General features: G+C 43.1%; 1 protein-coding gene across 5 annotated transcripts in view; it reads right to left on the reverse strand.

The window, feature by feature from the left end:
* The window catches only part of LOC134936121 (A.superbus venom factor 1-like), a 283,470-nt gene that overhangs the window by 243,243 nt on the left and 27,723 nt on the right, over positions 1-12,504 (reverse strand). For all 5 annotated transcript variants that reach the window (XM_063931033.1, XM_063931031.1, XM_063931032.1 and 2 more), the window contains exons 4-5: positions 6,296-6,366; positions 1,782-1,876 (exon numbers count right to left, since the gene is read on the reverse strand). In XM_063931033.1, the coding sequence (XP_063787103.1) occupies positions 1,782-1,876; positions 6,296-6,366 (166 nt within the window). The remainder of the gene's footprint in view (positions 1-1,781; positions 1,877-6,295; positions 6,367-12,504) is intronic.

The following is a 12,504-nucleotide window of genomic DNA, read 5'->3' on the forward strand; positions in this document are numbered from 1 at the left end:
TATGGGCGTGTGGGAAAAAACGCTACCGTTTCCGGAAAAAACGCAGGAGTGGCCGGAGAAACGGAGGAGTGTCTGGGCGAACGCTGGGAGTGTTTGTGACGTCAAACCAGGAACGACAAGCACTGAACTGATCGCACAGGCAGAGTAAGTCTGAAGCTACTCAGAAACTGCTACGAGGTGTGTAATCGCAATATTGCGAATACGTCGTTCGCAATTTTAAGAAGCTAAGATTCACTCCCAGTAGGCGGCGGCTTAGCGTGAGCAAATCTGCTAAAAGCAGCTTGCGAGTGAACAACTCGGAATGACCCCCATGGTTTTGGCCATCTTCTAACACATTTGCTGCTGCGATCAACTCTGAATAAGGCCCATTGACCATTGACCTTAGAGCTTACAATTACAGTCCTCCTCATACACCAATCCTTTGGGCGCTATGTGGCATGGGATGTATTGCATGATGTAGACCAGGCCTGGCCAACCTGTGGCTCTCCAGATGTTGTGAAACTACACACCCCAGCATGCCCTGCCACAGTTTTAGCATTCCTTAATAGCAAAACTGTGGCAAAGCATGATGGGACTTGTAGTTTTACAACAGCTGGAGAGCCACAGGTTGGCCAGGCCTGAATTGTAGACACTCCACCGCGGGTAGCGAGTCCCAGAATTTTTTACTTTTTCCTAAATGTAGCATCTTAGTTACATTGTAGACATGAATAATCCCCTATGTCTGCAATGATTTCAATCCTCTATGCCTGGGATGGGGAACCTTCGGCCCTCCAGCTGTTGTTGAACTACACATACCAGCATGCCTTGCTACAGTTTTGCTATTTGGCCATGCTAAAACTGTTGCAGGGCATGCTGGGATATGTAGTTCAACAGCAGCTGGAGGGCCGAAGGTTCCCCATCCCTGCTCTATGCCCTCTAAGGAGCCCCATACCTTAGAATGATTGTGAACTGAATTTATTCAGGTCTGACTTCACCTCTTGTCTGAGAGCTGTGGTCATCGGAAACTAATTCCTTGTGGATTATGTACTGATATACTTGGCAATAAACTGATTCTGATTCTGACCTCTAGGCCAATTGCAAGAGTTTTCACTGGCTGGGTCATGTACAACTGATTTTCATTGGCTGGTGGTGAAGGTCAACTGAGGTCAATTCAGTTCATAGTCATTTTGTGGCACAGTTTATAGGTAACAAATTGTAAATATTTGTTAGATATTTCCCATTGGAGTATAATATTTCCATTAGAGTTCACAAAAAAATAAAATAAGGGATATTTTATTTTATATTGAAGAGATTAACAAGGTCTGTCAAGGTTTTATCTAAATAAAATATATTTTTATAAATGTATCTATGTCTTCATTTAATTATTTAAGTTATATTTGTATAATGTGATGGAGCCTTAATCCACTTCACACACTGATATATTTTTTCAAAAACTACTAAAAAATTGTCATTTTTTTATGATTGAATTAGGTTAAGAATATCTATTTAAAACATATCCAACATGATTTTATAAAATATATATATATATATATATATATATATATATTTATTTATTTTAGAAACATTGGTTAAAACATCGATGGTCAATATATCAGACCATCGATGACCAGGACAGGTCATTGTGACCATTGCAAACTCACATCTTGTCAGCGGCTGCTCTCTGCAGGCACTGCGTGTATACAGCAAGGCACAGGCTGCTTCTGTTACTCTGCATTTCCCCAGCAACTGCTAATCTCTGCAGCCGCTGGATGGGGAGTGCGACCGAGCTGCTTAAACCTCACCTTACAAGATCAGTTAGTGTGTGGGACTGGGAGATGATGCCAGTTGTGCTGCTTTGTTGAAGCAAATTCTTTTTTACAATGACATTCTCTGGCGTCTATAATGGAGAATGAGAATCCAGGTTATACAGAGCAAAGATAAAAGAACATTAATATCAGTATTGTAGTTCTACTGACAGGACGTGGTGATTAGCTCAGGCAGAATTACACTCAAACCTGCCAATGAAAAGAATGTTAAATATGCCGCACACATAGGAAGGCTTTTTCCGTTGACAAAAGCAATCTGTATTGTACAGTGCCAGGTGTATTTGCGTCTGCATGGGAAACACTGCACTGTACTCTGTCATCTGTGTCACTTGCAGCATGTCAGGGATATATATCATCATGCCCTCTGGCCACCATCACCTTGGTCCCCCAAAATGATGACCACTGAGAGCCCTGATCCATGACCTCCTGAGCTGAGTGTAGATGCAGTGTGGGACTGGGGCATGAAGGGCCCACCGGAGGAATGCAGTTATAGGGGCCCATACTTAGGGGTGTGGCCAGCCTACAAAGGGGGTGTGGCCAGCCTCCATAGAGGCTTGAAATACACAATAGTTTAGTGTAGTGTAATGCAACATATCTACAGTAGCGGATCTTGCCACGGGCAAGCAGGACTTTTGCCCGGGGCGCTGCCTCCCCGCCCCCCCCCCCCCCCCCCCCCCCGCGCTGTGAAGGGAAACTAGACGCGTACGCGTCTAGTTTCCCTTCGTGGAGAGGACTTTTGCTGTGCGGTGCACGATGACGTCATCGTGCACCGCACATCATTTCAGTCTGTACAGGGGGCGTAAATGACCACGCCCCCTATTGCCGCCCGGGGGCGCACAGAGCGCCAGAACCGGCCCTGCATATTTACCAAGTATAATACAAGTGCCCAGTCTGGAACCTGATCCCTAGAGGAAGGAGTGGGCCCTCAGGCAGTGGAGCGTACCGGTGGTTTCCCTGGTACCCCTGTGGGCCAGTCAGACCCTGTGTAGAAGTTATATTTAGATAGAAAATGCAGCAACACCAGAGTTAGGAAAAGGCTTGCTATGAAAATCTACAATCACTGGATTTATCGTTTTTTCTTCATATATATTATCTGTGATCTGCCAGCTGTTATCCTTTTCTCTATCATACTGTTATCCTTTTCTCTCTGATACTCACAAGGCAGGTAAGGGGGGGGGGGGGGGTTTGCGGCCCGCACCCGGGTGTGACACCAAAATGTCGGTTCCTCCGCAGTCACAGGAGCCGGGTGTTGCAGTGTGAAAGTCTCCTACAGCTGTCACAGAAGGGGAGCCGACAGCCCAGGGAAACTGTCTCTAGGGGGAAGTCCAGTGCTGCCTAGCATGCACACCCCAGAATGACAATCTCTGTATCCCCTCAAGGCAATGCCCCCTCTATATATGACCACACCCCCTTTTTTGTTTTAAGCGCGCCCCCGGCATGCGCACCGGGTGTCACCACAGCCGGTGACGCCTCGGCTCATACCGTATGTGTAATATACATTTCACAGTTGGGGTGGACTATTATCAATAAATCCTTGGAACGGCACTGCAAGTCCAGAAGTAATTATTTTGTACAGTATCTTTGAATGCTTTGTGATAATGTGCTTTCCATGCAGATAGGGGTGCTGAGAATAATGCAAATCACAGTAGGGGAAAAGGACGAGACATGGGGATGCATGATAAGAATTCCAGAGAAAGGTGTCATAACAGATGTGATTGCATCAAGCACAGAAGGAATCATTTGCTCAGCCGGAGTGTGGAACTTCAGCCTGATTATCCTGTTCTATCCTGTGGGTCTTCTAACTACCTAAGTTGCAGTGATTTCCTCTTTCCAGTAGTGCCTCCGGTGTCTTGTTTGGGCCCCCCGCCACTGCTATAGCTCGGCTGGGCACATTTCTGTCTTCTGGTCTTCCTGACATGGGTCTGTGGTGTGCTGCTGCTGCTGCTGGATCCCGGTGTCTGTGGCTTCTGGAGTTCAGTACTTTGGGCTTAATTCATGTTTCCTTTTCACGCACTGCCGGGAAGTTCACGCAAGTGAGCAAGTATCGGCAAACTGCATATGTGCCACAATCATACTGCACATGTGCCGAGGAACCTTTGCAATGGCAGTTGCAGTGAGATCTTTAATGCACAGAGTGATTGACAAGACGGGACCATGTGAGGAAGGTAACAGGGAGTGGCAGCAAAAACGCGAGTGTGTCGCTGGAATTTTCAAGGCATGTATCTGCCTTCAGCTGTGATCATATCTGTAAAGAAACATGGCGCCAGCATCGCTACTGCCGTGCCCATTCTGCGCGACCATAGACTTCCTCAAGAAGCCCATGTTCCTTGTTATTGCAACAGTGCTGCATATGCGTACGCAGTTGCTAAGGACTTTGCAATGGCTCCGGGGGGCGTCTGTCTTCTTTTCTGGGCAGCAGCTTCACTTGCGAAGATTAGCAATTCCATAGCCTACAGATTCGCAGCTGCAGAGGCAAGTGCGTACAAACATGAATAAGGCCTTTTGTTGGGACCTTGTTATCTGATGGATGGGGCCTCTAAAAACATTGGCCACTTGCACCTGAAATAGACACTGTAGCCACCTCTGAACTAGGCCACGTATCCTTGTTGTCAATTGATTTTAAAGTTCTTGCTAAGATGCTTGCTGTTAGATTAAACTTCCCACCATAGTGCACCTTGACCAGACTGGCCCTATGATCGGGACGTCTACTATGCAGAATCTCTGTTGCCTATTTTACCATCTTCAGATGGCCAAACACCCAGTGCCAGGGGCTGTGGTGGTTTCTCTTGATGCTACCAAGGCCTAAAGTTTGTTGATTGCTGCTATTTGTGGAAGGTGCAATGTAAATATGGCATAGGGCCTAGATTTCTCTATTGCAGCGGAACTCGATTTAGGGTTCATGAGCAGTGAAAAGTGTGGAGAAGTGAGCCAGAGGAGAAGTTGACCATGGCAACCAATCAGCATTGAAGTAACATTCATAATTTGCATACTATACAATTGTACAGAGCAGCTGATTGGTTGCCATCAGCGACTTCTCCACAGGCTCACTTCTCCACTCTTTTCACTGCTTCATCAATAGACCCCTTAAAGTGACTTCTCTGCAGAGGAACCTAATTGAGGCAGATTGTAATGGGATGTGGGGCAGGTGAGACTGTGTTTATACCATGTATATCCCTTACCCCCCCTCCCCTTTCATTTCAAGCGCCTGCAGTTTCCTGTGTGCGCATACTTTGCTATGACGATCAACAAGTCGCAGGAGCAAACGCTAAGGACTGCAGGCGTAGATCACAGGACCAGCTGCTTCTCCCATGGGCAGCTTTATGTGGCTTGCTCACGAGTTAGTAGCCCCAAGCATCTTTTTGTGTTAATCCCTGAAGGAAAAACTGGAAATATTGTTTATATAGAAATTTTGTGATCAATGGTGGTCATTCCGAGTTGATCGCAGCCAGCAACTTTTTGCTGCTGCTGCTGCGATCAACTAGTCCACGCCTATGGGGGAGTGTGTTAATGCTTAGCAGGGCTGCGATCGCTTGTGCAGCCCTGCTATGCTAAAAAATTTTCAAGCAGAAGACCAGCCCTATACCTACTTACCCTGTGCGACGATACCTGCGAAGCTGAAGCCGCCTCTGACATCAGACATCCGCCCTCCTTTCATCTGGACACGCCTGCGTTTGCCTTACAACTCCCTGAAAACGGCAGCCAACGGTCCGGATCCGCCCTGGAACGCCTTCTTCCTGTCAATCTTCTTTGCGGTCGGCTCTGCGTCCGCTTCCTTCGGTAGACGCGACGTAACCCGGCGACTTCTATCGCCGGGGAACGTCGCGTACACGGACTGTGCCCACCGCGCATGCACATTCCGTACCTATTCACACCGCAGCGATAAACCATTGCGTGCAAACAGGTCGGAATGACCCCCAATATGTACAATATAAAATATGCATCATAATATTAGAGGCACTACTGTCTTTGTAAAATTAGTACCACTGAGCAATAACAGACATCCACGAGAGCAAAGACATGGGCAAACAGGATGGTTGGAAGAGAGATATACAAAATTCATACATAAAACACGTCTGATTCCATAACAGCACATGCTCAGTGTTGTGTGGCTCTGGGGTAACCTGCTTTCACCTAATACTTATTGCCGGTGCAATTGGTATGAATATGTCCAGTGCTGTCTGCTCTGTCCTCCAGAAAATACAGAGCTAAGTTTTGGATGAGTATTATCCACAACACATCGGTACGATCTCGAAAGTCTGTATTTGTTGGTAAAACTGTTATAAAATGCTAAGTAGAGAATGTTTTGTACATATAAGAGATGAATGAAATAATGTTCATCTAATACTATCACATCTGAGGCTGTAACTTGAAAGTTCCTGATAATTTACTTGAGAAAACAAAGAAATTAATGAGTTATTTTTATGCAAGTCTCAATTTTCTGTAATTACTGTATGTATAAAATGAATATTGGGAAAGAACAGCGGCCTCACCAGGAATTCCACGATCACTGGTTTGTTCATAGGTTGCAGACTAGGGTTCATGGTAAAAATCCGGTAGAGAACTGCATGGGAAGAGAGAAACAGATACACATTGGGGGTCATTCCGAGTTGATCGCAGCAGGAATTTTGTTAGCAGTTGGGCAAAACCATGGCCCTCATTCCGAGTTGTTCGCTCGTTCTTTTTCATCGCATCGCAGTGAAAATCCGCTTAGTACGCATGCGCAAAGTTCGCACTGCGACTGCGCCAAGTAACTTTACTATGAAGAAAGTATTTTTACTCACGGCTTTTTCTTCGCTCCGGCGATCGTAATGTGATTGACAGGAAATGGGTGTTACTGGGCGGAAACACGGCGTTTCAGGGGCGTGTGGCTGAAAACGCTACCGTTTCCGGAAAAAACGCAGGAGTGGCCGGAGAAACGGTGGGAGTGCCTGGGCGAACGCTGGGTGTGTTTGTGACGTCAACCAGGAACGACAAGCACTGAACTGATCGCACAGGCAGAGTAAGTCTGGAGCTACTCTGAAACTGCTAAGTAGTTAGTAATCGCAATATTGCGAATACATCGGTCGCAATTTTAAGAAGCTAAGATTCACTCCCAGTAGGCGGCGGCTTAGCGTGTGTAACTCTGCTAAATTCGCCTTGCGACCGATCAACTCGGAATGAGGGCCCATGTGCGCTGCAGGGGAGGCAGATGTAACGTGAAGAGAGAGGTAGATTTGGGTGTGGTGTGTTCAATCTGCAATCTAAATTGCAGTGTAAAAATAAAGCAGCCAGCATTTACCCTGCACAGAAACAAAATAACCCACACAAATCTAACTCTCTCTGCACATGTTATATCTGCCCCCCTGCAGTACACATGGTTTTGCCCAACTGCTAACAAAATTCCTGCTGCGATCAACTCAGAATTACCCCCCATTATGCGTAATAGACCAATCTGGGTCAGGTTCTAAGCTGCACGCAATCCACATGGGTCAGACAAAGAAATTGCACTTGCTATAAGGCGGGGGCAAATTTTGATGGTGTAACCAATGGTGGTGCATAAGTGCACACCAAGGGGGAGATTCAAATGTTTGAAAAGTCGGTTGGGAGTCTGTTTTGTCCTGTCTGTTAGATAGGAAAAAAACAGACTCCCAACTGACTTTTCAAACATTTGAATCTCCCCCCAATTGTGCTAAAAATGGGCGTCTCCATCCTAGCACATTCAACCACACCATACACTAGGGAAGGATTTGGTAGCGGTGTTTGCATGGTTGCAGAAGATGCTGCTGTGTCCGCTCTTAAACCAGGCCCTCAAGAGCGGACAGTTAGACAAATGAATGCCTCATATTTACAAACAGCTTTTAAAAATAAACAATAATTATAGAAAGGGAGTGCAATATTCATACATTTATTATAATAATAAAAAATCACAATGGATCCGACATATATCAAAACATAAACACAATAACGCACTTAATATTTGATTTAGACCATCCAAAATTTTATTGATGTCCAGTTCCCAGTGCTAAAAAAACACTGAATCAAGGATTTTTATATGTAGCCACACTGTATAGATTAGCTTTGTTCCCACTCTTGATATTATATACATCATTAGAATGTTATGCTCCCGATAAGGTTGCTGTTATTGGTGTTAAAAACACAGTTCAGTTTTTGAGCACCATAAAAGGAAAATAACGTCTATTTATAATAGTTTTGACAGCAAGATTCAGGTGGAGATTAGAAGGTGCGTCTCACATTTGCCCTGTAATTAGTGCTCGATTCTCATCCTTTCTGCAGTATATAGATCAGCGCTATGCTCCTCCGATGTAACTCAAGCCGTAGATCATATATAACACAATTCAATTCTCAAGTGCTCTTTACAGTACATTGCAGCAGCGAGGCTAATCTTCCTCGCTAGACGTTCATCGTCTGCAGATCCACTATGTCAGTCTCTCCATTGGTTACCTGTATTCTACCGTATTCAATATAAAATACTTTTACTCACACACAAAGCCATTAACCAAACTACACCAACATACATCTCTTCTCTTTTATCAAAATATCTCCCAACCTGACCTCCTCGCTCTTCACAAGATCTGCATCTCTCATCCACACTCATTACTTGCTCCCACTCACGATTGCAGGACTATCATCGGGCTGCACCCACTCTGTGGAATGCCCTACCACGCAAAATAAGACTTTCCTCTAGTCTCCAAACCTTCAAGCGTTCCCTGAAAACTCACCTATTTAGCCAAGCGTATCAAATTCCAGAACCGCCCACATAACTTTCATAAACCTTCCTATCAAATTGCATCCACTCTGCAGAGTCCACACACATCCTCACATGTCTTCTCATTCTTCACTTTCCCTTACTCTCGACCCCGGTTCATCATTGCTGTGTGGCCAATCCATATCATACAGCCCACCAAGAACATTTGCAATCTGGTGGACAACTATGCAACAGATAGCACCTATCCTTCTGTATCCATTCCTATTTCCCCATAGATTGTAAGCTTGCAAGCAGGGCCCTCCTACCTCTATGACTGTTTGTTATTACCCAGTTTTGTTATATCATTGTTATTTCCAATTGTAAAGCGAAACAGAATTTGCTGCGCTATATAAGAAACTGTTAATAAATAGATAAATAAATAGCTGTCTGCTCTATCAAGCAGTCCTAGTAGCAAGACCAAGGTAAATGGTAAGCAGTGTATTCCTTTAAACAGGTTCTTCGGCACCTGTGATGTAAGTTGTACGGCAAGGAGGGAGGGTGCTTTATCTATTATCTACTGAACAAGACCACCATTAATCCAGTCCTGCCGTTCTTACACTGCAGAAAGCGCCGTCCCTCTTTGCCGGAATACCTGTGTAAAGGAATACACTGCTTCCTATTTACCTCGGTCTTGCTACTAGGACTGCTTGATCGAGCAGACGGCTATAATATATACAGCACTTGAGAATTGAACTGTGTTATATATGATCTACGGCGTGAGTTACATCAGAGGAGGAGCATAGCGCTGATCTATATACTGCAAAAAGGGTGAGAATAGAGCACTAATTATAGGGCAAATGTGAGACGCACCGTCTAATACCCACCTGAATCTTGCTGTCAGAACTCTTATAAATACATACCTCCCAACTGTCCCGATTTTCGCGGGACAGTCCAGTTTTTTTGGGACTATCATGCTGTCCCACCTGCAGAGCAGCGGTGAATAGATGCTGTGCTCATGGAGACAGGAGGAGAGGGGGCATGCCAGCAGCTCACGGAGTGCTGGGCATGGCCCCTGTGTGATGAAAACGGGGGCGTGGTTCATGATCGCGGGTCCTACCGTGAAGCCGTGCCCCCTTTTAATAGACCACGCCCCCTTTTCAGGAGCGCGGGTGTCCCTCTTTGACAAAGCAGAAAGTTGGAAGGTATGTAAGTAGACGTTTTTTTCCTTGATGGTGCTCAAAAACTGAACTGTGTTTTTAACACTAATAACAGCAACCTTATCGGGAGCATAACATTCTAATGATGTATATATTATAAAGAGTGGGAACAAAGCTAATCTATACAGTGTGACTACATATATAAATCCTTGATTCAGTGATTTTTTTTTAGCACTGGGAGCTGGACATCAATAACGTTTTGGATGGTCTAAATCAAGTATTAAGTGTGTTATTGTTTTTATGTTTTGATACATGTCGGATCCATTGTGATTTTTCATTATTATAATAGATGTATGAATATTGCACTCCCTTTCTATAATTATTGTTTATTTGTACCTAGTAGACCTATTTCAGGCTACTGCATGCCTCATTACTAGAAGCGATCAGTATATTCACCAAAGTATACATTTTTTAATATAGAATTAAAGTTTTATTGCGCCTGAAGATATTCCTAGATATGTATCGGCGAGATAGCATTATTTGTCCTTCGTATATATATATATATATATAAATATATATATACGGATATTTAATATCTGTGAGCTTTTAAAAATAACTGGATGTATGTAAGTGAAATGGCTGCAGGAGGAAACAATGAATGGGTATGAAATATGTTTTTGCACTAGGCTGTTGCCAAATCTCATGCCTGGAGGGTAATGTCACTTCAGCTACAATTTTTTTATCCGGTTTCAAAAATAATATTGAGTGTTACGCATTTCTGAGTGTCTATCAGGCCTTTTCAAAACCTACGGGATCTCTAGAGTGTTGTAGGTATGTGAGGATCCCACCTGCCCTTACTATATGTGATTAACTTAGTATAGGTTCTTGCATTTGCTGTCTAAATATTAAAATGTGCATAATTATAGATAAGTCCTGGGTACATTTATATAATATGTTAGTACTAGGAATGTTAGAGACCCACCTGATGAGATTACTTTGATGTGGTAGGTGGGCATGCATTTTTGTCCAAATGTGCTAAGAACCGGATTTTTTGCACTCCATGTTAAATTGTAGTTTATTATAATTGTTCTGAGTATCAGTATTCTTAGTGCTTAGAGTGGGCACCTTCATTTGTATTTGTTCTGTGTGGCACTAGTCTAGCATGGTAGCACCTCTTATTATGTTTCAAATTTTAGTGTGCAGTTCAGTCCCTCTTTTTCCTCTGTAATTCTGTATATATGAACACTAGAAGGTGGAGACTCTTTCTATCTGAACTAGCACTGCACCTACCAGCCATTAATTAGTATAGGTCCTTGCCTTTTCTATCTACATAATAGAATGGGCACTATGATAGTTAAGACTTGGCCACATTTCTATAATAGGTCAGTATTAGCGATATTAGGGCCCACCTGATGAGGTTCACCATGATGTGGTAGGTGGGCATGGGTTTTTGGCCAAACATGTGCTAAGAACATTATTTTTAGTACCCCATGTAAAATTGTAGAGCTTATTATAATTGTTTTCATGATCAATATTTTTAGTGCTTAGAATGTGCACCTGCATTTTCCATTTTTTCTACGTTTCATTTGGTATATATTCATTTGTTTATAATAGATATTGCAGTTGTATACACACACATATAATATAATAAAGAAATATCCTTTAACAAAACTATAACAAAATGATAAAATGATTGTAATGCAACAATTCAAATGAGGTATGTCATGATCATCCAAAAAAAAAACCCTACAAAAATCTAAAAACTAAACTTTACCTGTGGAGCATAATGAAATATCGTCAAATGGCATTTTAGAAAACCAATTGCTGGTTGAAACAAAGTAGCAAAATTACATATTAAATACTACATGCTTCAGAGCAATACATTTTAGAGAAACAAATTGTATATATTTTACATGGCTCTAATATCCTAATTCTATTAGACGTAAATTGTTATTATGTTTCTATGTTTCTATTATACACATGTTCACTAATTTGTAAGTGAATTTTTTCTATATTTTTGTTTTTTCGGTCATGTTTTTGTTATGTACAGTATCTCCAGTTTAGGTTGTTGTACTGTTGGTCAGGTCAACCCATAACACTGGTTAACAAAATTTTTCTTACTTTTTGTCCCAAGAGAGAATATAATAATAATAATAATAATAATAATAATAATAAGTAGAAGAAGAAGATGAAGAATATTCTTTATTTATATGGCACCACAAGGGTTCTGCAGCATCCAATTACAGAGTACATAAACAAATAAAACAGGAAAACAGCAACTTACACTTGAAGACAATATAGGACAAGTACAGGGTAAATAAACATAGCTACATCAGCAGATGACACTGAAATAAGTTTCAGATGGCAGAAGACTGTGGGATTTAGCGCAGTTGAAGATTATTAAAGTAAGAAAAGGATAAGCACATGAAGGAAGAGGGCCCTGCTCGTGAGAGCTTACATGCTAAAGGGGAGGGGTAGACAGGCAGAGGTGACAAAGATGGGTTAAACAGAGGGCGTCGAAAAGAGGGTTAGGATGAGATTTGGCTGGGTTTGGTGAAGAAGTGGGTCTTGAGAGCCCGTTTGACATTTTGTAGAGAGGTGGAGAGTCTGATGGGGAGAGGTGGGGAATTCCAGAGAAAGGGAGCAGCACGTGAAACATCTTGGAGGTAGGAGTGGGAGGAAGTAATCAGTAGGCAGGAGAGTCGGCGTGCATTAGCAGAGCGAAGAGGATGGGTGGGAGTGTAAAGGGAGATAAGGTCAGAGATGTAGATGGGAGAGGAGTGGGTGAGGGCTTTGTGAGTGTGAGAAGCTTGAAATGGATTCTGAAAGGGAAGGGGAGCCAGTGAAGTTCTTGTAA

The sequence above is a fragment of the Pseudophryne corroboree genome, chromosome 6, assembly GCF_028390025.1.
Source record: "Pseudophryne corroboree isolate aPseCor3 chromosome 6, aPseCor3.hap2, whole genome shotgun sequence".
NCBI classification, from domain to species: Eukaryota; Metazoa; Chordata; class Amphibia; order Anura; family Myobatrachidae; genus Pseudophryne; species Pseudophryne corroboree.